This window comes from Miniopterus natalensis, chromosome 7, assembly GCF_054644295.1.
Source record: "Miniopterus natalensis isolate mMinNat1 chromosome 7, mMinNat1.hap1, whole genome shotgun sequence".
Taxonomy (NCBI): Eukaryota; Metazoa; Chordata; class Mammalia; order Chiroptera; family Miniopteridae; genus Miniopterus; species Miniopterus natalensis.
In genome coordinates this window covers 44,537,102-44,562,960 of record NC_142087.1, presented here as the reverse complement: position 1 = coordinate 44,562,960, position 25,859 = coordinate 44,537,102, and the positions used below count along the sequence as shown (strand labels likewise).

Sequence of the window (25,859 nt, the reverse complement as noted above, 5' to 3'; positions counted from 1 at the left end):
TAAAAGTGCGCAAACATGCATGGGAAAGATAAACATCAAATTCAGGATTGTGGTCACCCTAAGGAAGGGAGGATGGTCATAGGGAGGGGTATTAGGGGGCTTCAATTGTATCTGTAGTCTATGGGGGTTTTTTTAATGTTGAGGTAAATGTTGTAAAATAGTAAGATTGATGTAGTGGGGTGGTGAGTAAATGGGAATTGTATTCTCCATATTTTTTGTATGCTTGAAATATTTAATAAAATAAAAACCTGAGAACAAAATGGTAAGCTGGAAGATGTGATGAAATTACCCAGAAAACAGCATAGAATTATAAAGGTCATTAAAGAGGTGACATGTGGGATATAGTGAGGAGCTCCAGAAAAAGACAAGAGAGAGAGTTGAGGACAGATACTAAGCAAAAGGATAATGCCTGAGGATTTTCCAGAATAGATGAGCATCAGCCCAAGGACCGAAGGGTCTCAGGTTCGATTTTCAGTCAAGGGCACATACCTAGGTTGCCATTCGAAGGCTCAGTCCCCGACCCTGGTCAGGGAGCGTGTGGGAGGCAACCAGTTGATGTTGTCTCTCACGTGCGTGTTTCTCTCTCTCTCCCTCTCTCCCTCTCTCTCTTGCTCTCGCTCTCTTCCTCTCCCCCTCCTCCCTCCCTTCCACTCTCTAAAAATCAATAGAAAAATATTCGCAGGTGAGGATTAAAAAAAAAAAAAAGCAAGTACAAAAAGTACTAATTACTTCAAAAGAATAACAATTGGAGATTTTTAATTTTTTTTACCAGCAATGATAGAGGCCAGAAGGCATTGGAATAATCACGGTTCTAAAGAAAATAACTATCACTCTAGCTAAACTGTTTCAAAAGTGAGGGTAAAACGCAATGACTTTATAGGTATCTCCTTAAAGTGTAGGAGAAGATCCTGGGAAGTTTCTCACAAGCAGGGGACCCAATAATAATATAGGACGCGTTATTTCTACTTCCTTATGTACAAAGTGCATGGACGTTGCCCTTATTTAGTGTGCTGTCTTTATGTGTACTAAAATAAAACCAAAACCAGCAGAAGTGTGTTCATTCCCCCATGAGTTCTGCCCTAAAACCAATTCCGTCTGTAAGTTCCCTTAATTCTCTAGCCGTATAGTTTCCTGCTGCAGGAGTTTCCTGGAACCAGCTTTATTGACTGAAGAGGCACTGAGGTTCTTAGCTTCTCCTCAGCCTTACTCTGCTCTTCCGTACCTTAGGGATAATACTTCTCCAAGATACTTTGAGCTAGATAGATGATGTGGCTTTTCCTGTCTATTTTTTGTTTGTTGTTTGGAATCTGGCCTCATAAGTGCGATAAGCTGGTTTCAGGGACCATCTCCATTTCCACCCTTGGTGCTTACCGTGGCCGGTCCCGTCCCTAACTTCTGATTGCGGTTCACATATGAGAAGGTTTTGTGCACTCTCGCCCAGTGAATTAAAGCAGCGTGGTGTTTCAGCCTTACCCCTTCTTCCTCTGCTAGCGATGTACAATGCCTGCAGGGATGTGGAGGCCCCCTCCAGTAATGACAAAGCCCTGGGGCTCCTGTGTGGGAAGGAGGCCGAAGCCTGCAATGCCACCAACTGGATCGAGTACATGTTCAACAAGGACAACGGCCAGGCACCATTCACCATCATACCCATTTTTTCAGGTAGGCTGAAAGACTCCCCAGGTGGGTGTATTTATGATGCTTCTTTAAAGCCAGGAACCTTAAACTGCAACAGGTAGCTAGCTCCTGGAATGTCCCTCCAATGAGAGTGGTAACTAGAGCATTTATCCTGCCCCTGATTAATTTAGGGTCTGGGAATGGGAATGGAGGAAGGAGAAGAACTGCCTTTGGGTATAGCTACATAATTGAAAGAGCGATCTGGTTTTTTATTTAAAAAATGAAAAGCCAAAAATCATTACAAAAGCCTTTTCAGGAGCTCTGCAGTAGTATTAGACTAGCTCCTCAATGGAAATGAGACACGAGTGAAGCTTTACCTTGGAAAAGGGTATACTTGCATTTCAGTGACAAAAATCTATGCTCAGAGTTATTGAGGCAACTTAATATTTTATAGGACTAAGCAGCAAAACATAATTTGATCAAGCAGAAATCTCCAGTCCTTCACATTCCAGGCACGTTAAATATTTCAGTGTGCTTACCATTGGATTTAAATGTAATTTAATACAGACTTTGTAGTGTTTTTTAATTGAGATATTCATCAACACAATCCTCGCTGCAGATCTCCCAGCCCATGGGATGGAGCCCATGAACAATGCCACGAAGGACTGTGCCGAGTCTGTGGATGAGGTCACTGGGCCCTGCAGCTGCCAAGACTGCTCCGCCGTTTGTGGCCCCAAGCCCCAGCCGCCACCCCCTCCTATTCCCTGGAGAATCTTTGGCTTGGACGCCATGTATGTCATCATGTGGACCACCTACATGGCCTTTTTGCTCCTGCTTTTTGGAGCATTTTTTGCCATGTGGTGCTATAGGTAAGCGCTTTTCTTTGTCCTTCAGAGTAAGAAAAGCAAAATTACCCACGTTGCACTTCCAGCTTTCACTTGGCAAACCTTGGTTAATTAGAACAGGATGCAGTTATCTGCATTAAAACCATTCCATGAGTTGCTTATGTCCTGCAACTAAACAATCAAGGCCTGTTCAGACATTGAAACCCTTGAAGCTGGTTTCATTGATTTATCCAAAATGACGTGTGAATTAAAGCACTGTGCAGTAACCACCCATTGTTGGACAGAAAGTCTTAGGAGACAAATATGATTCAAATCTATTTAAACACAATACTATAGTCCCTTTAGATATTTGCATCTTGATTTAGGACAGTTTATTTTATTTTAAAATAATTTCAGACTTAGCAAAAAGGCATAAAAATAGTAGAGTGTATATATATACACATATATGTATGTATATATATCTCCTTATCCAGCTTCCCCCAATGTTACAACTTATATAACCCATAGTATGTAATTATCAAGACCATGAAAATGATAGTGTATAATATTGTTAGCTAAACTACAGATAGTATTAAAATTTCACCAGTTTCCCCTCTAATGCCCTTTTCTTTATCAGGACCCCATACTGCATTCACTTTTTGTGTTTTTATTAGTCTCCTCTAATCTATGACAGGTAGTTCCTCAGTCTTTCCATTTCTTTTATGGCCTTGACCCTTTTGATGAGTACTGGTCAGTTATTTTGAAGAATGCCCCTTGATTCAGCTTTATCTGATATATCCTCATGATTAGGTTGAGGTTATGGGTTTTTGAGCAGGAATAGCACAGAAGTGATGTTGCATCTTTCTCAGTAGATCCTACCAGGGGGCACATGATGTCTGCATGTCTCATTGCTGGTCATGTTAACCTTAATCGCTTGGTTAAGATGGTGTCTTCAAGGTTTCTTGACTGTAAAGTTACTATTTCTCTTTGTAGTTGATGAATATCATAGGGGAGATACGTTGAGACTATGCAAACACTTTGTGAAGTTAGAGGAAAGAAGGTGACAGGGAAGAAGAAAATGGGATGAGGAAGGAAGCTTTTAAAGGTGTCATGGGGATGTCAGAAGAATAGCCTTGTTATGTTGAAACCCACTGATATTACTTAAATGCTTTTATTTTTCAGAAAATGGTATTTTGTCTCCGAGTACACCCCCATTGATAGCAGCAATATAGCTTTCCCTATAAATGCCAGTGACAAAGGTAGGCACTTTTGTACTCAAATAGAAGGGTTAGGATTATGTTGGCGTGGGTGTTCATTTCCTCAACAAATGTTTACATACCTATTCTGGGAGAGACACCGTGCTAGTGCTGAGGACACAGTTCTGATCAAGACAGACGGGTCCTTGCCCTTGTGCACTGACAACCGAATTGGGTGGCAGGTCGGAACCAAGTAATTAACAACAGCAATAGATAATGATGGACTGGGGTAGACTGTGGAGGCTCTAACCTAGCAGCCTGAGAGCAGGAGTAGCAGGAGAGGTTGACGGGAACTGCTTTGGACAGAGCACCCAGAGAGCTTTGCCTTTCAGGGGCTTATATGTGAGCATCAGTCCTGTGGGGTGGAGGTTGGCAGTCATTGTGGGCAGACAGGAGGGGTGGCTTCTAGAGCAGATAGGTAGCTGAGGGCTGGGGGTCAGGGGGTGGGGTAGAGGGGAGTCACATTCCCAGTGCAGACAGGATTCCCCCAGGTGAAGTAGCTAATGCTTTCCCTGTTCCAACTTTCAGGAATGGCTCGGCTCTTAACCTTCACCTTCTCTTCCTCTCCTGCTCTTCCAGGGGAGGCATCCTGCTGCGACCAGCTTGGTGCAGCATTCGAGGGCTGTTTGAGGCAGCTCTTCACACAGTGGGGCTCCTTCTGTGTCCGAAACCCCGGCTGTGTCATTTTCTTCTCCCTGGCCTTCATTGCTGCGTGTTCTTCAGGCCTGGTGTTTGTCCAAGTCACAACCAATCCAGTCGACCTCTGGTCAGCCCCCAGCAGCCAGGCGCGCCTGGAGAAAGAGTACTTTGATACCCACTTTGGGCCTTTCTTCCGCACGGAGCAGCTCATCATCCAGGCCCCCTACACCAGCACAAGCACTTACGAGCCGTACCCCTCAGGATCTGACGTGCCCTTTGGACCTCCTCTTGACATAGAGATTTTGCACCAGGTAATCTGCTCTTTGCAGAAATCAATTCCAGGGAGCACAGTGGTTGGCTGGCTTTTACATGTTCACCAGTTCTACTGGGTGTGAGTTTGGGGCTCAGTGTAGTGGTATATTTTTAAAAATCTTAATGGTAAAAGTAAAGTGAATTTTCAAGAAAGAATGACAGGTGTTGAACTTGAAAAATCTGCCATAAGCCACTTTTGTATTTACTGCCTCTGGTACCTCCAATACAGAGATGAGCATTTCTGTATTGGAGCAGAATGTATTTATAATTAGCTTTAGGAACCTGTGAGGTTTTTTCCTTGGTAATTGAAAAGTAACATTCTAGAACCCAAAGGACTGAATCCTCTTGTGCTGTCCTGGGGACTGAGGGAGGAGCTATGGGTCACTGCTGATCTACCTGCAGAAGTGAAGGATCATTGCCTGCATTTGGGACAAGATCCATCCTGTTCTCCCCATCACACTTGCCCTGGAGAAAAGTATCTGTGAATAAACTGCATCCCACTTCTTTTTTAATGAGTGGTTGCACAATAGCATGGTTTTTCCTTTAAATGTTGGAAAGTTGGATGTCTTAAAAAACATCAGAGTGGTTCCAAGACTTGAATAGAACCTTTTCCCTCCAGTGACTGCCAACTTGTTACAGAAGGTGCACAGCAGTTATTTACCTCCAGGAGTGTATTCTTTATTAGAAAATATGGGAACATACATAAATAATCATAGTATGGAGCCAGGCAGCAGGTGGTATGTTGTTGGTGCGGGGAATGTCAGGAAGATAAGGAAAATTGCCCCAGCCTCCCCTCTGGCCCTGCTGGTCACAGCTGGAGAAGGGTGCGAGGGGAGATGTTCACGCGTTCTGCGCTGAGATCAGGCCTGCTAATGGTGTCACCTCCCCATCTTTCTGGATGCCTCTAAATATGGTCACCATCCCAGTTTGTTGTCCTCTAAGACTAGGCCTTTTTGTCATCAGATACGTACCATAGTGTGCCTTACTCCTCTCCCTGTCTTAGGAAGGATTTTCCCCAAATACTCTGTATGTTCAGGGCAGTAATGGTGAGTCAGAATCTGAGCCAGTTTCTGGATTTGTATCTTTTAGGTTCTTGACTTACAAATAGCCATCGAAAACCTTACTGCGTCTTACAACAATGAGACCGTGACACTTCAAGACATCTGTTTGGCCCCTCTCTCGCCATATAACAAGAACTGCACCATTATGAGTGTGTTAAATTACTTCCAGAACAGCCACTCCGTGCTGGACCACAAAATAGGGGACGACTTCTATGTGTATGCGGATTACCACACGCACTTTCTGTACTGTGTACGGTACGTGGCTGGGCGGTTACTCATTCATCCCCCAGTATTTGAGCACTTGCTGTTGCTACACACTGTTGTAGGTACCAGAGACCCAGCAGTGAGCAAATAGAGCAAATGTTCTAGCGGAGGGAGACAGATGATGAACAGACAGCTATGTCCTCTAATGCCAGGTAGATATGGGTGCTATGGAGAACGTAAAACCAGGCTGGAAGATAGAGGGCAGCGCGGTTGCCTGCTTTGGGTGGAGTGGAGTCCTGCTCAAAGGGAAAGGAAAGGAGGGAGCCTGTGACTGTCAGAGGAAAAAGTGTTCCCAGTAGCCATCAGCAAGTACGAAGGCCCTGGTGTGGAGCTTTTGTGATGTATAATCGAGGAACAGAAGGTCCCTCTCAGCCTTTCCTTCATGCCTGGATTGATAACATAGTTTCATCTATCACACCACCCTGAGTTTCTTGAGCTGGTTTCTCACAAAAATAAATACCTACAGTGAGTTTTCTTGTCTTTTAAATACAAATTTATATTATGACATTGAAGTATTTTTAAAACGTGCATGTCCCCTTGTGGAGTGTGGGGCAGGATTGGTGTGCTGGTTTAGATTGGGAGCAGGGAGGCTGCTTCCTGAAGGAGACATGTCTAGCTGGGCAGAGTGTGTTTATAGTTCAGTTAGTCACAGAGAAGCTGTGCTTGGCTACCTGTGACGCCCTGCCCTTTGGCCTGACCTGGCCTGGAGACACCTGTTCAGTCAGTCAGACAGTCACCATGGCTATTTCTTCATCATTGGAAATTATTGTTTGTCACCTTTGAGTGCACTGCTTAACTAACCACATCTCGAGAATTGAGCACACTGACTCCTGGTCTGGTTTGTTGACCTTAAGTTCTATTTTTGGTGCTAGAATATGACATTTTAGGGGGTTGAGCTGTGTATACTCTATTTCAAGGAGGTCACCTCTAAAAACATCCCATAAAACAAAAAGCGTATGCCCCAATACCCTAAGCCAGTATTTTCCACAGGATAGATGGTATAAAGGAGCCATGGGCAGGTTGAAAAAAATTAATATTATATAATTTCTATATTTAAAGAAAAAACAACCACTTGCTGTTGTGCAAAATAGAAGTCAACAAAATTTTTTGGTTGGGGGGGATGCATGAGACATGTTTTATCTAAGTGGGGCAGGTTCAGCTGGGTGTCAGCAGCTCCTGTCCTGTGTGTCAGGGATCTGTGCTTGGTGTGTGGCTACACTTTGTGTTTCCAGCTCTCACCCCCTCCTCACCCTCCAACGTTTCCTGGGCTTTTCCCCCTGACTGCCCAGACCTACTTCTTTCCCTTGTATTATGTAACAGCATTAACATCTACCAGTTCGTTAACTCAAACTTGAGGCTCTTTCCCTGAATTCTTCCTCATGTAATTTTTGTGATTTTAATCTCTGGATGAGCTCTCAAATCCATGATGTGGAGGCAGTGTCAGGCTGTGGGATGAAGGGACTCAGCTTCTGGCTGCAACCCTGTAGCCTGTTTGCCCCAAGCAGGTGACCTGACCTCTGAGGCCTGATTCCATCATCCCTTGGCTCTCAAGGGTGGTGGTTCAGGTTGTATTCAAGAACTTCAAGTGCCCAGCACAGTTCTGGCTTATGATCTGTCCTGAAATGCTGGTTCCCTCTCCATGGCTCATCTGTCTTCACTGCACTCCAGGTTGTCCCTTGCCTGGGCCATTGCACAAACCTCCTGACCGGTCTCCCCGTTTCCTCTTTCTTCCCCACTTGCAGACCTTCTTCCACTTTGCCACGGGAGTTATCTTTGTAAAGCAGCCCATGGCCCCCTTTCCCCAGGTCCCTATTCCCCAGTGTCTACCGGATGAAAAATTCCAACTACTTAGCATGGCACGTAATCCTTTTTTCATCATCTGTCACTTTCTAGGCCCATCTCCTCTCTCAGAAGTCCCCCGTCAAGGGTACCCCATGCTCTAGACACAGGACTTTTTGTTTCTCAAACTGTCACCCTCTTGCTCTCTCCTCTCTCATATGCCTGTTCTCCCCCCCCCCCCCCCCATAGTTGCAGTTGCATGGAGCACCCTCACTTCTCCCTCCCAGGTGAATTCTCCCTTGGCCTTAGAGTCCTGGTTCTGTACATGTCTCCTCTTTTAGGTGACAGTTTTCCCCTGTATTAGCTGTTCCCTCTGTGTGCCAGGCACCGAGTGATGGGAGTTACATCGTGCTATATTTGCCTGCCTCTCACTCGGTGACTCCGAGCTTCCAAAGGCAAGTGCTGAACTATATTGTGTGATTCACCTAAGGAACCTCAGGACCCACGTTATGCTTAGAATATGTAAATATTTTGTTGAATAAATGAGTGAAAAATAGTATAGCCTGATTAACTGTTAGTTGTATAAACGTTTAGGTCTCTGATGTCTTGAGGCTGGTTCTAATTGGGAGCTGTCTTCTAAACTTCTTGGCAGGGCTCCTGCCTCTCTGAATGATACCAGCTTGCTCCACGATCCTTGTCTGGGGACGTTTGGTGGACCAGTGTTCCCGTGGCTTGTGTTAGGAGGCTATGATGGTAAGTGAGGGAACCTTTTGATTTTCCTATGAGATTAAGTAGTCTTGATTCTCTTATTAACAGTCAAGTGGTAATCATAAAGGTTTTATAAATTGAGCATTCTTATTTCCTATCTCTTAAATCCAAAATATAATATCTCCTGTGGGTTTGTTTGTTTTCTGGATTTAAAAAAAGTGGACAGTGTTAGCCGTTTTTTAGGTCACACTTTAGGAAGCTGTGAAAAGTTAAAGACATATCCCCAGAATAATGTAATTGTGAATATCACGTAATATATTGTGCAGCTTCAGGGAGTTCCCGAAACCCTAGAAGTTCGTCTGTAGATCCCCTACGGAATCTGTGGACCTCAGGTTAAGAACATCTGTATCGGGAAAGAGATACTGTGTAAGGTGGGGAAAAAGAAAGTTGATGGATTTTTTTTTTTTTCTTCTAAACCAGTTGGCTAAGAATTCTGACACTTTCATGGTAGAAGGAGCAGTTGGCTTGCTCTTTGCTGGTTCCTGTAACACCATGGGACAGATTGTACTAGGTACAATGGGCTCTGATTCACGTGGCCGCTTTGGCATCTGAAGCCTAATTACAGGCATCTCTGCAGGTCTTTCTCCACCCTAATGAGGAGGCCAAATAAATGTTTTCTTTAGAAGTTATGATCTGTATTTAAATTTTACTCTGCCTCGTATAATAAAATGCCATTTCTCATTGGTGGGGGAAAGATGGTGGCACCAACTTGCTAGTTGCAGCCATAAAAATTAAGTTTGATCTCTGCCTTATTCCTTCCACCAAAATAAATTCCAGATGGATCAAAGATTGAAATGTAAGAAGTGAAACTATTAAAGGACTAGGAGGAAATACAGGAGGAATTTTTTAAAATAATATTTATTTATTTATTTTTAAATATATCTTTATTGATTTCAGAGAGAGGAAAGGAGAGGGATAGAGAGATAGAAACATCAATGAGTCATTGATCAGCTGCCTCCTGCACGCCCCCGACTGGGGATTGAGCCTGCAACCTGGCCATGTGCCCTGACCGGGAATCGAACCCTGATCGCCTGGATCCTGGGTTGATGCTCAACCGCTGAGCCACGCCCGGCCAGGCTAAAAATAATTTTTAAATGGAGAAGGCATTTCTAGCAAGATAAAACTCAGAAGCCACAAAAGGAAAGACTGATGAATCTGACTACATGGGAATTTTAAATTCCTATGTGAAGAACAAACTTCATAAAGTTAAAAAAAAAAAAGAAACAAAGTGGAGAAAAAAAATAGTACACATAACAGCATTTCTTTAATACATAAAGAGCTCTTGTAAAGAAAAGAAAAGGTCAACCACCCAGAAGAAAAGTGGGTGAGCCATCTGAAAGTTAACAGAAGAAGAAATACAAGGAGCTTTTCATTATATAGGAAAAAATGCTTAACCTCTCCCCTGATTAGTGAAATCCACTTCACTTCAGTGTTTCTACCTAATAGATTAGCAAAGATCTAAGAGTTCAGTAAACCTGGGATGAGTGAAAGCATAGGGAAGCTACTACGTGGGTGGAACTGTAAATTGGTTACTAGAATATAAGCTCCAGGAAAAGGCAGGGATTTTTATCACTTTTGCTCAGTGATGTATCCATGGCACTTAAATACTGCCTGGCACAAAAGTGGTCTCAGTAAATATTTTGTTGAATGAAAAATAGGGTAGCCTTTTTGGTGGGCATTGTGGGAGAATCTATCAAAATTAGAAATGCCCAAACTTTTTGATACAGTGATTGTACTTATAAGAATTGATTCTACAAGTATGTATCTTACACATTAAAAATATAAGATTATTCCTTGTAGTGATATTTTTTCTAATTTTAAAAATTGTGAAAATATCCATCAATGGGAGCTAGGTTAAATTATACTAGAAAATATTATGCAGCAGAGAAAAGAATGAGGAAGCTCTTTATGTACTGGAATGAGTCACAAGACAAATTTAAAAGCGTAATGTGCAGAGCAGTACGCCACTCTTTGTATAAAAGGGAAGGAAAAGGGAAGAATACATGCATTTGCTTATGCGTCTGTGGAGCGTCTCCGGGAAGAGTCACGGGCAGTCACGGGGTGGCGAGGGCTAAGAGAATGGCAACGGTACTGAGAAAGGAGAGAAACTTTTCGCTGAACGCCTTTCTGCTCCGAAATTTTTACCATGCAAGTGCTGTGTAATTAAAAAAAAACTTTTCCTGATAACCTGAGCCTACTTCCGATAGAGAATCCTTTTTATTCATTAACTGAACTGTATAGACACTATTTAAGTGAACTCTTTTTCTGTTCTTAGAGCACAGGGATAGATAGTCTACAGCCCTAGTTAGAAATCAGAAACTAGCTGTCTTGTAATTTGCCTCTTGTATTTATCTAATTGTCTGTATGCTTATAATCTTTTTGATGTCGCTTTTTTTTTTCCTAGATCAAAACTACAATAACGCCACAGCCCTTGTGATTACCTTTCCTGTCAATAATTACTATAATGATACTGAGAAGCTCCAGAGGGCCCAGGCCTGGGAAAGAGAGTGAGTTGCTCACAGGGTCTGAACAACCTGTCCTTGTTTTGTGAGAAGCTGGACACTAGCAGAGAGTACCTAAACTTCATTTAGCCAAACTCACCCACATCAGATCTGAGTTATATCTTTTCACTTGGTACTTGGTACAGTGATGCTAAGAAAAAAATCTGTAAGTAAATTTGCCTATAAACATTGTTTGAACAGATCTCCCTACATAAGAAGCAAAAGTATATATGTGGAAATTTTTCTTGCAGTATTTTCTAACAGCAAAATCCAGCAGCTAACTGAATGTATATTATTAGTAATGGGTAAGTACAGTAGAAAACTTTGCAGTCATTACAGATAGGTAATAAATGGCTCAAGGTGTATTAAATAAAAATTACACACAGCATGTTTAAGTCAGTATATGCTATACATATTGTCCATGCCTAGAAAAATATCCAGGAAATTGTTAACTGTGTTTGCAGCCTCTAGAGAATGGGGTGAACACTTAGGAGGACAGGGGGCTGTGACTTTTTACTTTATAGTATACTTTAAGTATATATATTTTTTAAAAAACAGCTTTATTGAGATATAATCCATGTATCATACATTTCACTTATTTATTTAAAGTATATAGTTCAATAGCTTTTTGTATATTCACGGATAATGTCCAACCATCACCACAGCCAATTTTAGAATATTTTCTTTACCCCAGAAAGCAACCCCATATCCTTTAGCTATCGGCCCCCGTCCTCACATCTTCCCACCTCCCAGCCATATGCAACCACTGATCTACTTTCTATCTTCATATGTTTTCCTATTCTGGACTTTTTTTATATGAATGGAATCATATCTGTGAAATTTTGTATCTGGCATCTTTCACTTAGCATAATGTTTTCAAGGTTAATCCAAGTTGTAGCATGTGTGTGTCAGTCCTTCATTCCTTTTTATGGCTGAATAATGTTCCATCCTATGGATATACCACGTTTTGTTCATCCATTCGTTGATGCACAATTGGGTTGTTTCTGCCTTTTGACTATTATGAATAATGCTGCTATAGACATTTGTATACAAGTTTTTGTGTGAACGTATGTTTTTATTTCTCTTGGGTATATACCTAGGATTAGAATTGATGGGTCAATTGGTAATTCTTTGAGGAACCACCGGACTGTTTTCCAAAGTGATTACACCATTTTACATTCCCACCAGCAGTGTATAAAGATTTCAAATTCTCCATATCCTTGTCAACACTTGTTATTGTCTGACTTTTTATTTGTTATTGTCTGACTTTTTAATTCTGGTTATCTCCATGGACATTGAAGATATGAAGTGGTGTGGTACCTTATTGCAGTTTTGATTTGCATTTCCCTGATGACTAATGATTTCTAGCATCTTTTCATGCTCTTATTGGCCATTTGTATAACCTCCTCAGAGAAATGTTTATTTGTATCCTTTCTTCATTTTTTAGCTGGGTTATTTGTATATTTATTATTGAAGAATAAGGATTATTATATATTCTACAATCCCTTATCAGATACATGATTTCCAAGTATTCCTCCCTCCCTTTTTTTTGCTTTCTTGATGGTATCCTTTGAAACACAAAAGTTTTTAATTTTGATGAAATCCAGTTTATCTATTTTTTCTTTTGTTGCTTGTACTTTTTGTATCATAACTAAGAAATCTAATCCAAGGACGTGGAGATTTATACCTATGTTTTTCTAAGAGTTTTAGCTCTTATATCAGGTCTTTGATCCATTTGAGTTCATTTTTGTCTATGGTGTAAGGTAAAGGTTCATCACTCTTTTGCATGTGGCTATCCAGTTGTCCCAGGCCATTTGCTGAAAAGATCATTTTCCCCTTTTGTCACCCTGTTGAAAAATCCTGGCCATAGATACATGGTTCATTTCTGGACTCCGAGTTCTTTTCCTTTAATCTGAATGTTTATCATCGTGTGGGTATCACGCTGCCTTGATTACTGTTGTTTTGTAGTAAATTTGAAATCAAACTTTGTTCTTGAAAAAGAAGGTTTTGGCTATTCTGGGCCCCTTGCAATTCCATATGAATTTTAGAATCAATTTACCTTTCAACAAAGATCAGCTGGGATTCTGATAAGGTCTGCATTGAATCTGTAAATCAACATTTACATTTTTTATTTCATGAGCATATATCTTGTTTTTAAAAAGATGTTTTATTGATTTTAGAGAGTGAGGGAAAGGGAGAGAGAGAAAGAGAAACATCCATGCGAGAGAGAAACATCGATCAGCCGCCTCCTGCACACCCCCTGCTGGGGATCAAGCCCACAACCTGGGCATGTGCCCTGATCAGGAACCAAACAGGTGACCCCTCAGTGTAGGGGACTATGGGATGATGCTGAACAAACTGAGGCACACCAGCCAGGCCTCATGAGCATATCTTTATTATAATGTACAGTACTTCATTTAGAAATCTTTTTTAGTAAAAAAGAATGAGACCATGAACCAATTTTCAAACTTGTTCTAAACCTATTTAAATGGTAGAAAACTCAGCATGTCTGGAAATGACTCACCGTCTAGGCTCCAGTGAAGATCTAAATTCATATAAAGGTTAAGAGAGTGTGGCTTTTGTGCTATAGAAGTTGGGAAAGCCCTGGCCAGGTAGCTCAGTTGGTTGGAGCATCATCCCCATACGCCAAGGTTGCAGGTTCAATCGTCGGTCAGGGCACATGCAGGAATCAAGCAGTGAATGCGTATATAAGTGGCACAACACGTCAGCGTTTCTCTCTCTCCCCCTCTTCTTATCCCCCTCTTTTTTTCCCTTCCTCCCTCTCTAAAAAATTAATGAATTTAAAAAAACATTAAAAAAAGTTGGGAAGAAGTTCCTCACTTTGCTGTCACTAAGTTTTAACTAAAATATAAAATTCTTCTTACTCTTTAGGTTTATTAATTTAGTAAAAAACTACAAGAATCCAAATCTCACCATTTCTTTCATTGCTGAACGAAGCATCGAAGACGAACTGAATCGTGAAAGTAACAGTGATATCTTCACTGTTGTGATCAGCTATGCCGTCATGTTTCTCTATATTTCCATAGCCTTGGGGCACATCAAAAGCTGTAGCCGGCTTCTGGTAAGTGTGGCGCTGGGCATGTCTGCATAGTGTAGATAGTTTGTATATCTGTGTTGTTAGAAATGACAGTCACTGTACAGCATACATAGGTCATATTTTTGCCTCTACTTAATTTCTTATGTTCAAAAACTGCCTTAAATTCCCATTTTTTTTAGTTGTATGTAACATTTTTAATTCCCTGCATCTATTTTCTTCAGTTTTAATTTTCTGATTTATCTTCAACTTAAAATTTATTTCACATGGTCCAGCTTTTTCTAATTTGTCTACCTCATCACCTAAGAATAGAAGCTCCTAAAATATGTTCCTTGGGAAGACCTAGACAATTTTTTTTTTTTAAATATATCTTTATTGATTTCAGAGAGAGGAAAGGAGAGGGAGGGAGAGAGAGAGATAGAAACATCAATGATGAGAGAGTCATTGATCGAGCCCGCAACCCGGGCATGTGCCCTGACCGGGAATCGAACCCCCATCGCCTGGATCCCAGGTCGACGCTCAGCCGCCGAGCCACGCCCGGCTGGGCAGACTTAGACAATTTTTCATATTTTTTTCTCAAACTGGGAATTGTGCTTTTAGCTCCAGATTGGCTGTACCCATGCAACAAAGTAGAGGTGAGGACCTTTCAGTAACAGGAGAGAAGATGCTCTAACGGATGCTCATGTCTTTGTTGCATCTCTCAGGTGGATTCTAAAATCTCCCTCGGCATCGCAGGTATTCTCATCGTGTTGAGCTCGGTGGCTTGCTCGTTGGGCATCTTCAGCTACGTTGGGATCCCCCTCACCCTCATTGTGATTGAAGTCATCCCATTCCTGGTGCTGGCTGTTGGGGTGGACAACATCTTCATTCTGGTCCAGACCTACCAGGTACGTTTTCATCATCTCACTGAGCTTGGCAGCTGACCAGGGATCGAGCTCCATGAATGGCTGTTTGGTTCCATGCAGAGCATTTGCGAGTGTGGACAATGAGGACACTTTGTTTCCTTTCCTCTGTGTTGTTTACCAGTGTCTGTCACTTATTCTGGATATTTGGGGACCAAGAAGTTCACTCCTCTCTTTGGTTGGTGGAATAAAGTAAAAACTGATTTTAAATATGTGCAACATATGTACAAAAGGGGCTAACACGCTGTGTGTAAAATACTTCGGGTACGCCTGATATTAAAATGATTTTCCACATGGTGCAGAAGAATGAAAGATTGGTCAAAGGTGCCACTAAAAGGACCAAAGGTAAACACAGGATCTGCTGATGTAGAAAATGGTCTCAGTCATTTGTTCTCACGTGGTCCCCTCCCTTGTCCTGTAGCTCTTACCTGCATGGAGACCCAGTGGCATGTAAGTGGCATGTCATTTAATGGTCCAGCCACCTGCAGCTTGCATTCATATATTTTCCTCATAAAATGATCCAGCCTCTTCTTGCACCTGTTACCTAGCTCAGGAGGTCAGGAATACTTTGAATGAACGAACATGAGACGTTACGGGTCCCCCACCAAGGTTTACATACAATAAATAGATGCCACTAATCATTTTTCTTTACTGTTAACACAGAGAAGCAAAGAGGTGGTGGTGTTACTGAGAAATTTTTATGTTGTATGTTTAATTTTTTTTATTTTTTTAAAGAGAGACGAACGTCTTCAAGGGGAAACCCTGGACCAGCAGCTGGGCAGGGTCCTTGGAGAAGTGGCTCCTAGTATGTTCCTGTCATCCTTTTCAGAGACGGTAGCATTTTTCTTAGGTAATTGCTCTTTGAATTCTAACACTCTTATAGTTTGCTGAGCCTGGGAGTAGAAGGAGCCTGGGTTTCTGAATATGCTCCTTTGTGTTCTTCCATTTTAAAGCTTTATTCTGTAATTGGAAAGTGTCAGAATGGACTGCAAGAAGAATTGGTGGCAGCATCTTGGGTGTCATTTAGCAGGTGTTTTCTTTCTCACATTGTTTCAGGATAGCGTTGATGTTTGGGGTACAGATACCTAGGACTCCCCTTTTTGGCTCCCATGGCAAATGTTGATATTTGAAAATAGCATCCTTGCATAGCCACAGACGACTCCTGAAAATAACACTAAGCAGCAGCTCCAAAATCCACAGGCTTTAGCTTGCAAGGTGTTGGGCATAGTTCTCATGGGCAGGCTTCCTCCTCTGTGCACACAGCTCACCGGGGAAGCAGCCTCGCTGATGAGCAGAGGTTTTGGCTCTCCCCTCAGTACAGGAACCAGAATAAGCTAGAGCAAAGCCAGTTTCTGTATTTCCTTCACATGGAGAAGTCACCCGGCCTTACGAGCGGACTGTCTCTGCCCCCATCTCTGGCGTGTAGATGAGAAAACGGACTACATCCTCTGAGGAGGAGGCCGGGTTAGAACCGCCCAGCAAGTCCAGAGAAGACACACAGTCCAAACAGAAATGCCTCTGCGGGCCACCAGGTCATCACAGGGCCATTGGAGGAGCACAGACATGCTATTAGCATATTATTTTTTATTCCTGTAAAGCGGTGTGCTTTGAAACCTGTGTCCTTTTAGTTCCTTTTAATGGCTGTAGGTGCAAAAAAAGTTATTTCCACTTTTTACCTCTATTGTAAGAAAACCAGTGCAAATGTGATGATAATAGCAGCTGACACTGTACCTCAAGGGTGAAGTGACTTTGGGAGAACAGTAGGAGGTGTGGGGACTGCGGCAGCCAGAGTGCACAGGTCTTGTCCAAAAGACACAGTTCTGTGCCGCTAGCCCAGTGCTGCTAGGTCCAATTATTTTTTCTCAAGCAACACTGTGAATCAAAATCTCCTTGTTAAATATTGGCTTCTTATTTTATATTAAAAGTATTTTAAATTTTAGAATGGGTTTATAAAGTGTGGGCCAAACAGGCTACATCTGGCCCACGAGCTGCCAGTTTTCAGTTTGTGAGTCTGAGCCAGTGCTTTTGACTTGGAGCATCCTCATGTGATTGTAAATAAACTAGGAAACTGATATTGTTGATACAGTAACAGATGGAACATACTGTCCCTGTCTTAGAGTGATGCAGAGAAGGTACTGTAAGAAATGGCCTATATTAATGGTTCTCACATTTTAATGTGCATATATTTGCCCAGAGAGCCTATTAAATACACAAGAATTGGGGTTGAAGTCCCACTGTCTTGATTAAGTAGGATGGGTCCTGCGCCCAGGAACCTACATTTTTAACTCCCCAAGGGATTCTGATGCTGAAACCATTTTGAACAGCACCGGGCTCACAGACTCTTTTCTGTGTGACCTGCAGACTTTTGCAGCATCCTTTGTCGGGGAGGGGCGGCGGGGGTCTTCTCATGGGTTTGGCCTGCTCTGGCTCCCTTCTTAGGGACACAGGAGTTTAAGAGTCACCAGCGCCCTCTGCTCTAAGCGGAAGTGATGGCAGCTTTCCTCTCCCTGCAGGAGCCTTGTCAGTGATGCCCGCGGTCCACACTTTCTCTCTCTTTGCCGGGATGGCGGTCCTCATTGACTTCCTTCTTCAGATTACCTGTTTTGTGAGTCTCTTGGGGTTAGACATTAAGCGTCAAGAGGTAAGTTGTTATCAGGATTACAGCCTAGTTCATTTGAGTCTAGAGTCTAGCTGAAGCAGCTAGAGGACATCACCTCTGTTCGTCTTTGTCACCTCAGAAAAACCGGCTGGACATCCTTTGCTGTGTCAGAGGGACCGACGATGGAACGGACACCCAGGCCTCAGAGAGCTGCTTGTTTCGCTTCTTCAGAAACTCCTATTCTCCACTTCTGCTTAAGGACTGGATGCGACCGATTGTGGTATGAACTTAACTGTGGTTTTTCTTGTTTATCTCCCCAGCACAGTTTTGTCACCTGCCTTGTAAGAATCACATAACTTGGGGAGGAGATTCTAACAGCTGTTAGCAATATATACATAAAAGCAGAGGCGTACAAATATATAAAAGATTTTTAACTAGTTTTTTGCAGTCAATATAAACAAGAGTTTTTGTTTTTAAGTTTTTATTCTGAAATAATTACAGATTCATAGAAAGATGCAAAGTACAGAGAGGACCAAAGTACCTTAGCCCAGTTTCCTCCTGTAGTCCTACATAATTGTAGTTCGATATCAGAACTAGGCATTTGACATTGGCACAAGCGTGGGTCTAGTTCTCTGTCATTTTATCCCATGTGAAGATACACATATCCACCACTGCAAGGAAGATCCATCACCAGAGTGGTCTCCTTCATGCTGTCCCCTCATAGTGTCACCCACCTCCCTCCCCTGCACCAACCACGATCCCTAATCCTCAGCAACCAGGCCAGAGCTGTTTATAGTTTATATGCTAGATGTAGCTGACAGTGACCATCTATCACTTCTCTACTAAGAGAACATAAATTAGTTTCCAGTAATAGTAAAATAAGAGCAGTATGTAGCAGTTGAGCCCTTTAATATTAGGTATTGTGCTAAATACGGGGTAGGTACTGTGCTAAAATCTAGATTATTCCTAAATTTTTCTCATTTAATCCACAAAACTGATGTTATAAGTCTTTTTCCCGATTTATTGATGAGGAAATAGAAGCTAAGAGAGGTTAAGTGGCTTCCCCAGGGTCACTCAGCTTGTAAGGGGAGGAGCCAGCATTTGAACCCAGGTAGTTTGACTCTAGATACTCTGATCTCAGCCAGTACTCTGTACTCCTTGTTTAGGTGGCGTGTCACTTAAGCTTGCTTTTCAGTGTGGAAGAGTCCTGTTTTTTGTGTGCTTAGGTTTTAGTTATGCTCTTCTGTTCATTATAACTAAGCAATTGCTGTCTTATACCTCATTTTCATTCTAGATAGCAGTATTTGTGGGTGTTTTGTCATTCAGTATCGCCGTCCTGAACAAAGTAGAAATTGGATTGGATCAGTCTCTTTCAATGCCAGAAGTAAGATGCTTTTTTTAATTTTAACTTATTTAGCCAACGGTGAATCCATTTTTCAAAACATGCATATAGCTATTTCAAGTTAATGCCTGCTTGTGAATGCAAGTGCTGACGGGGTTTCCCATGTTATAAGAATTGCCACAGGGCTCTGCCAGTGTGGGCCTGGCATTCTGAACTCTCAGCACTCTGGGGCATGGCCACGGAATGTGAGCTCCCAGTCTTTACCTCGTGAGGTGCCCTCCTAATAGTGGGACCAGGTAGGGGAGCACCCTGTGCCCCGGGAGGACGGACACTGGCTTTGTAGGGAGTCCTGAATCTGGGCTAGTGGCGTCCTGGCCAGGGGTCTTCCGGTGCCTCCTGATTCTTAGTCACCCGCACCTCACTTAGAACCATCAGAACATTCACCCCTTGTCCTGTTGTTGGATCTTCTTTCAGGACTCCTACGTGATGGATTATTTCAAGTCCCTTAGTCAGTACCTGCACGCGGGCCCGCCTGTCTACTTCGTGCTGGAGGAAGGACACAACTATACTTCTCTGAAGGGGCAGAACATGGTGTGCGGGGGCATGGGCTGTAACAACGACTCCCTGGTGCAGCAGATATTCAACGCGGCTGAGCTGGACAAGTAGTCAGTACCCAGTCCTCCTATACTACAGCAGAAACGGCCAGGAGGGGCTCCCAGGAGACAGCTAGGCCTGAAACTGCTCACTGAAAATAGATTTTCTTGGAAAGTTTGTTTTTCAGAATGTATGATAACTCAAGCTTTACCTGAGCAAAACCTTTAAAGGACTAATTTACCACCTGATACTTTGAGGGTTTTTCCATGAGGTACGAATGTAATTTGACTATTGAGTGAGTGGCAGTATAAAATCTAGAAAGGAAGTTAGATTTTAAGAAAAAGGACTGGAACTAAATACTTGCTCCTGCGGGACAAGTCAGTAATTTTGTTTTCTCCTCTAGTACCCGAATAGGCTTTGCTCCCTCATCCTGGATCGACGATTACTTTGACTGGATTAAGCCGCAGTCTTCCTGCTGTAGAGTCCACAATAGCTCTGAGCTGTTCTGCAACGCTTCAGGTGCTTCACCCCCCCTTCCAGTGGGATGAGTCATCTGCAGTTCGTCTCCATTTGTATCTGTGGACGTGCCAAAACGGGACTCATTTCCTTTACCATCCTTTTCCTCACTCACTTTGAGAACTAAACGAGGCCTGAGTCAGGGAGCTCTGGTTTCCAGAGTTTTGGGGTTTCTCATCTTTTCCCAACGACACCCATTGCCTCTTGATTGGTACCTGGCTGTAGCTACTCATAGGAGTGCTGTCCTTTGTATATCACTGTTGCCCTATGGTTTTGTAAGAGTATTGAGGTTGTCCTAGAGTTTTCTTCTGTTTTTTGTTTTGTTTTTAAATGTGTTTTTATTGATTTGAGAGAGAGGGGAGAGGGAGGGAGAGCGATAGAAACATCAGTGATGAGAGTGTCCTCACTGGGGATCGAGCCCGCAATCCGGGCATGTGCCCTGACCGGGACTCGAACCGCGACTTCCTGGTTCATAGGTCGGTGCTCAACCACTGAGCCATGCCGGCCCGGCTGTCCTAGAGTTTTCTTGATAAAAACATCAAAGCCCTGGGCTCTGGTAATACTAATTGAGGTCGTCCTTCAAGCAGGAAACCTGCTTCGGGAAGAAAATATTACTATAGCCTGCCTAAGATGAAGGTGGTATGTTACATATGTTAGACTGTGAAAATCACACATGTTTGAGGCTTTTGGATAGGGTAAAAGATTCAGGAAAAGAACTCACCTCATTTCTTTAACAGTATTTTCAAATGTTTTAAAGTAAAATCTGGAGACCCATCTTTTCTCCTTGGCTCCTTCCCCCGTCTTTCTGCTAGTGGCTGACCCTGCCTGCGTCCGCTGCAGGCCTCTGACTCCAGAGGGCAAACAGAGGCCTCAGGGTGGAGACTTCATGAGATTCCTGCCCATGTTCCTTTCTGACAACCCAAACCCCAAGTGTGGCAAAGGGTAAGTGCCATAGAGCCCTTCACGTACGCCCCCACTTCTGTTTGCCCTGGAAAACCGGAGGCGGGCTGGTTGTAGAAATAGTTATGTGGGAAAGGTCCTCTTTTCTACCCTGTCTTCACCCTTTCGTGATTCTTCTGTGAAAGCAAAGAAACCTCTCAAACTCCTTCCAGGAAAACTCCTCATTCTTTCCAGCCGATTTCCGTCCTGCCTTGGGCATCGGCTCTTAGGCGTCTGTCTGTGCTCGCCCTCCTGGCTGGTGTCCGTGGGCGGAGGGGGAGGAGGGGCACGTGGCGTTTCAGAGTGTGAAGCAGCCTGTTGAGTTGTGTCTGAGCGCATGGGACAGCATCTCTGCTTCGGTGATGTCATCCTAGATTAAGGTGTAGATCATTTCACCCCACTTGCTTCTTACCAGCCTGTCCTTCCAGCCAGGCAGCCAGTTACCCATAAAAGCAGGATATCTGGCCCAGAGGTTAGGAATCACTAGGGTGGGGTGAAGATGAGTGTCCACATATACGTCAGGTAAACCCTGGACATCCTGCTTTTTCATAAGAATACATAATTTTACCTGAGTCCTGTCATACATTAGTCACATATATCATGTCTGTGTTTTGAGACCTATACTAGGCACTGTGGGAATAAAATAAAATAGAAATGAATCTCACATCTTGGTCTGTTTGCAGACTGATTGCTTTGGCCTACATAAAACAAGTCCAAGTAACTTCAGCATTTATGAAGCAATAGCCACCACTTTGGGGGAGCCTCCTAAGTGCCAGTATCATGCCAGGCACCTCGCAATATTAGTTCACTAACTTGTCACGTGGCCCTGTGAGTAGGTGGTGGTACACCTGTCTATAGAAGATGACACTGCAGCCCAAATGCAGTAACTTTGCTGAGGGCTCCAGGGCATATACGTGGCTGAGGCCACTGTGGAGGCTGATCTCATGGCTGTCTCACTCTAGGGCCTCGCCCCTCTCCAATTCCTGTTGCACAGCATTGCTGAGCAAACTTTATATGAAAACATTGAATTGTGAGCAGAACCAGTTACAGAAACAACAGCAGCTATGCACCAATGAAACCAAAGCACTAAAGCAAAACCATTGTGTGAGAGAGTAACTAGATCCTTCATCATTCCCTTTCAGAGGGCCTTCCCTGCGCCGACTTAGAGCTGGGTCTCTTCCCTGAGCCCAGGGTTGGATGATTTCTCTTAACCTTGACTGCTCAGATTCTGTAGGCTTTCACAAAGCGTGGTCTTTCTGACACCGAGTCTTCTCTCAGGGGACATGCTGCTTACGGGTCAGCAGTTAACATCCTTGGCAATGACACAGGAGTCGGAGCCACATACTTCATGACCTACCACACCGTGCTTCAAAACTCTGCTGACTTTATTGATGCCATGAGAAAGGCGCGCCTCATTGCTGATAACATCACCAAAACCATGAGCCAGGAAGGAAGTAATCACCGTGTGTTCCCGTACAGGTAAGCGTGAGTTGCACACGAGGGTGTCTTAGGGAAGGGCGCCCCGGGGCTCCCTTGGTGGGATGCAATGCTCGGCTTTCGTTCTGCCACCTTCTGCATTGTGAGCACCGACCACATATGTGCAGGAAGATGGCACCTGGGCAAAGGGAGCTGGAGCACCCACTGAGGTCTCGGTTCTGCAGAAATAAAACTTGGTCTCTGGGCTGGAGCTCACACTCTGAAAGAGACACACTGCAAAATAGCACCCAGAGGCAGGGAGTGGGGGTGCCTAGACCAGCTTCATGGAGGGGCCTCGTAGACGTTCCTGGGCAGTAACCAATGGGTATCCCTGAGTACTGATTATTTGGGACAGTGCCTTTATGGAGATATTTCTTTTTTGCTTATTGGGTGTTTTTTTAATGTAAAAAAAATTATGTATGGAATACTGAATTTTGAAAATACAAAGTAGAAGAAACAAATGGTTTTTTCGCCATCACCCCTGTAATCTAGCTTAAAGGAGTCCTGACCTGCTCTGGCAGGGGGACAGCCCGCTTTTCTGTGGGAGGAGTTCTCAGAGCAGGCGTCCTAATTCCCAGGAAGAGCTGGTTAACTCTGCAGACAAAAAATTCTCTTCCAGCCTTGCACAGACACCATGGGGCCTGAGGTAATTCTCACGTTAGATCAGGACTTGTTTTTTCAAAGTACTGTGGAATATTCTTGGTAAATGCCTGTAAAGTACCAGAGATCAGGATTATGAGTAAAAATCAAAAGCACACTTTGGATCATTATTCGGCCCTTCCTTGGGTGTCAGTGGTCATCCATTGGTCATCCATTGGTCCAGTAGAACTACTGTAGGTGAGTCTTGCATAAAGCAGGGAGACTTTCTGCACAGGATGCCTGTCCAAGTACTTTCTCAGTTTTGCAACAGTGGCAGGATGAACAGCAGAGCTTCTAGAAGTGAGAACGAGCTGTAACGGAACCTTCTCCCCTCCTCTGTAGTGTATTCTATGTCTTCTACGAACAGTACCTGACCATTATTGAGGACACGATCTTTAACCTCGGCGTGTCCCTGGGAGCCATCTTTTTGGTGACTGTGGTTCTCCTGGGCTGTGAGCTGTGGTCTGCAGTGATCATGTGTGTCACCATCGCCATGATCTTGGTCAACATGTTTGGTGTCATGTGGCTGTGGGGCATCAGTCTGAATGCAGTTTCCCTGGTCAACTTGGTTATGGTGAGTCCTGGTCCACTCAGTTTGCCTCTAACTCCTGTGTCAGTTAATGTGAGTTGTTTCTTGGGGTAAAAGACCGTAAGTCCAGCTCTTGGAGAGGTGGGACTGAGGGGTGGATGGAGTTGGGACTGGATGTTACATATAACAATGAAAATGTGATTTCATGATCTAACTTGGGTATTCTGCCTTTATTATTCTGTAGGGTTTACAAAAAAAACTTGGCCTAATGATAGCAAGATGGTCACTTTTTATTTAGAAAAATTGCCCCATCCCCGATGGAATTCTCTGAACAATACCTTTTGCTTCCCATGCAGTTGCCAGATGCTTTTTAGTAATTAGTCTTGAAGCTGTGAGCATTCAGGAAGGCATTAACGGAAAGTAGAGGCAGTGCATCTGTACTTCAGATACGAACTGCTTCAGGCGCAGTGGCCGTGAGGCTCCACTCAAGAAGTGATGGCAGTGTGCTGGGGGTACCGGTGGGGGGGCAGCCTTACGGGTTCCCCAGCTTCCCCTGAGAAAGGCAGTATGCTGTATAAACTGGAGCACTGGGCACTGCCCCCCGAGGCTTCCACAAGTTCCTTGTTGCATGTAAGTTGGCGTGATGTGGGCTTTACAGGATGTCAAAGAGCATTCCTAGGGCACCTCTCCCACCATGGGGTGCCCTGGGAAAGGGGTGGCTGCTTATGGTTTCAACTAGAAAAAGCCAGTCGTAAAGGCAGCACTTTCTTTCAGAGCTGCGGCATTTCCGTGGAGTTCTGTAGCCACATAACAAGGGCGTTCACCGTGAGTGCGAAGGGAAGCCGCGTGCAACGAGCAGAAGAGGCGCTCTCCCACATGGGCAGCTCGGTGAGTGACGGGCAGAAACTTCAGTGTAACGTGACCAGCTCAGCAAGCGGGCGTTTCTCGGAAGGAACTTTAAAATTTAGTAGGAAAAATAGAATTTGTATCCTTTGCTTAGCCGCAGCTCCTAAGGATGGCAAGATTTTAGGCAATTCATGAAATAGCTGTATCCTGAAATTCTTTAGAACTGTTCCTGTTGGTAAATCCTTTTGTGGGTGGTAGTGTGGCCGAATCAGAAGAGCAGAGAAGGTGGAGTTGAGCAAGCCAGAAGCCTTTTGCATTTAAAACAGGCCAGCCCTGGCCGGGTTGCGCAGTGGTTAGAGCGTCCGCCCGGACTGAGGGGTCCCAAGTTCGATACCTGCCAAGGGCACATACGTTGGTTGCAGGCTTGATCCCTGGCCCCAGGTCGGGGTGCGTGCAGGAGGCAACCATTCGGTGTCTCTCTCCCGTTGATGTTTCTCTCTCCCTTCCACTCTCTGAAAAGCAATGGAAAAATATCCTCGGGTGGGGATAAAAAAATAAAAAACAAAGGCCAGCTATGTGCTGAGAAAGCAAGAGCCCAGCGAGCAGTTCGTAGTTGATGTCTGCACAGTCTCCTTGGTTCAACTTCATATCCTGGTTTAGCCAGTCAACCAGTTACTTTACTACTGAAGAAAATACTGTTACAGAGTAACAAAAACCTTGTTTTATAATTAAAATAGTTTTCATCTGAGAATATAAAAAAATGTATGATCTCAGTTTAGACACAGAATAGTGTCTATGCAGAATACATAGCTTCTACCCTTAAACCAGTTTTTGTTGTTTCAGGCTCATAACAAACGAAACAATTTTAAGAACATAATTCTACTTAGCAGTATCTCTGAAAGCTGGGGTTCATTCCCCCTTTGACCTTGACTGTTAAGAGACCCCTGTATTAGGAAACGTTCAATTACAATAGGTTGATTAAAGCAGTTTCTAATACCATCTCTTTCAGGTATTCAGTGGAATCACACTTACAAAATTTGGAGGGATTGTGGTGTTGGCCTTTGCAAAATCTCAAATTTTTCAGATATTTTACTTCAGGATGTATTTAGCTATGGTCTTACTGGGAGCCGCTCATGGACTGATCTTCCTTCCTGTCTTACTCAGTTATATAGGTAAGCATTCTAATTTTTAAATAAGTGGGATGGAGGAAGCATGTAACTAAAGGAAAATTATATCTTGAAAGCACTCTTTCGAAGTATGTGAACTTGTACTAATTGTTCATTTAATAATACTGAGTGAAAAAAATTTCTGAGAAAAAATTCTACCCAGGGGCTTCATGATTATCCAAACCGTTTCATTAGTAAACTGCTAACACTTTTTCTGGACGGCTGAGTTGGCTACTAA

General features: G+C 43.4%; 1 protein-coding gene across 1 annotated transcript in view; it reads left to right on the top strand.

Moving 5' to 3' along the window:
• NPC1 (NPC intracellular cholesterol transporter 1) overlaps positions 1 to 25,859 on the top strand; it is a 39,714-nt gene that overhangs the window by 10,243 nt on the left and 3,612 nt on the right. Inside the window, exons 6-25 of the mRNA XM_016211523.2 lie at positions 1,492 to 1,659; positions 2,234 to 2,483; positions 3,621 to 3,697; positions 4,274 to 4,644; positions 5,735 to 5,961; positions 8,402 to 8,502; positions 10,922 to 11,024; positions 13,911 to 14,100; positions 14,778 to 14,960; positions 15,711 to 15,825; positions 17,489 to 17,616; positions 17,714 to 17,854; positions 18,869 to 18,958; positions 19,391 to 19,581; positions 19,914 to 20,029; positions 20,839 to 20,968; positions 22,244 to 22,444; positions 23,423 to 23,654; positions 24,384 to 24,497; positions 25,465 to 25,627. Of these exons, the coding sequence (XP_016067009.2) occupies positions 1,492 to 1,659; positions 2,234 to 2,483; positions 3,621 to 3,697; positions 4,274 to 4,644; positions 5,735 to 5,961; positions 8,402 to 8,502; positions 10,922 to 11,024; positions 13,911 to 14,100; positions 14,778 to 14,960; positions 15,711 to 15,825; positions 17,489 to 17,616; positions 17,714 to 17,854; positions 18,869 to 18,958; positions 19,391 to 19,581; positions 19,914 to 20,029; positions 20,839 to 20,968; positions 22,244 to 22,444; positions 23,423 to 23,654; positions 24,384 to 24,497; positions 25,465 to 25,627 (3,291 nt within the window). The remainder of the gene's footprint in view (positions 1 to 1,491; positions 1,660 to 2,233; positions 2,484 to 3,620; positions 3,698 to 4,273; positions 4,645 to 5,734; positions 5,962 to 8,401; positions 8,503 to 10,921; positions 11,025 to 13,910; positions 14,101 to 14,777; positions 14,961 to 15,710; positions 15,826 to 17,488; positions 17,617 to 17,713; positions 17,855 to 18,868; positions 18,959 to 19,390; positions 19,582 to 19,913; positions 20,030 to 20,838; positions 20,969 to 22,243; positions 22,445 to 23,422; positions 23,655 to 24,383; positions 24,498 to 25,464; positions 25,628 to 25,859) is intronic.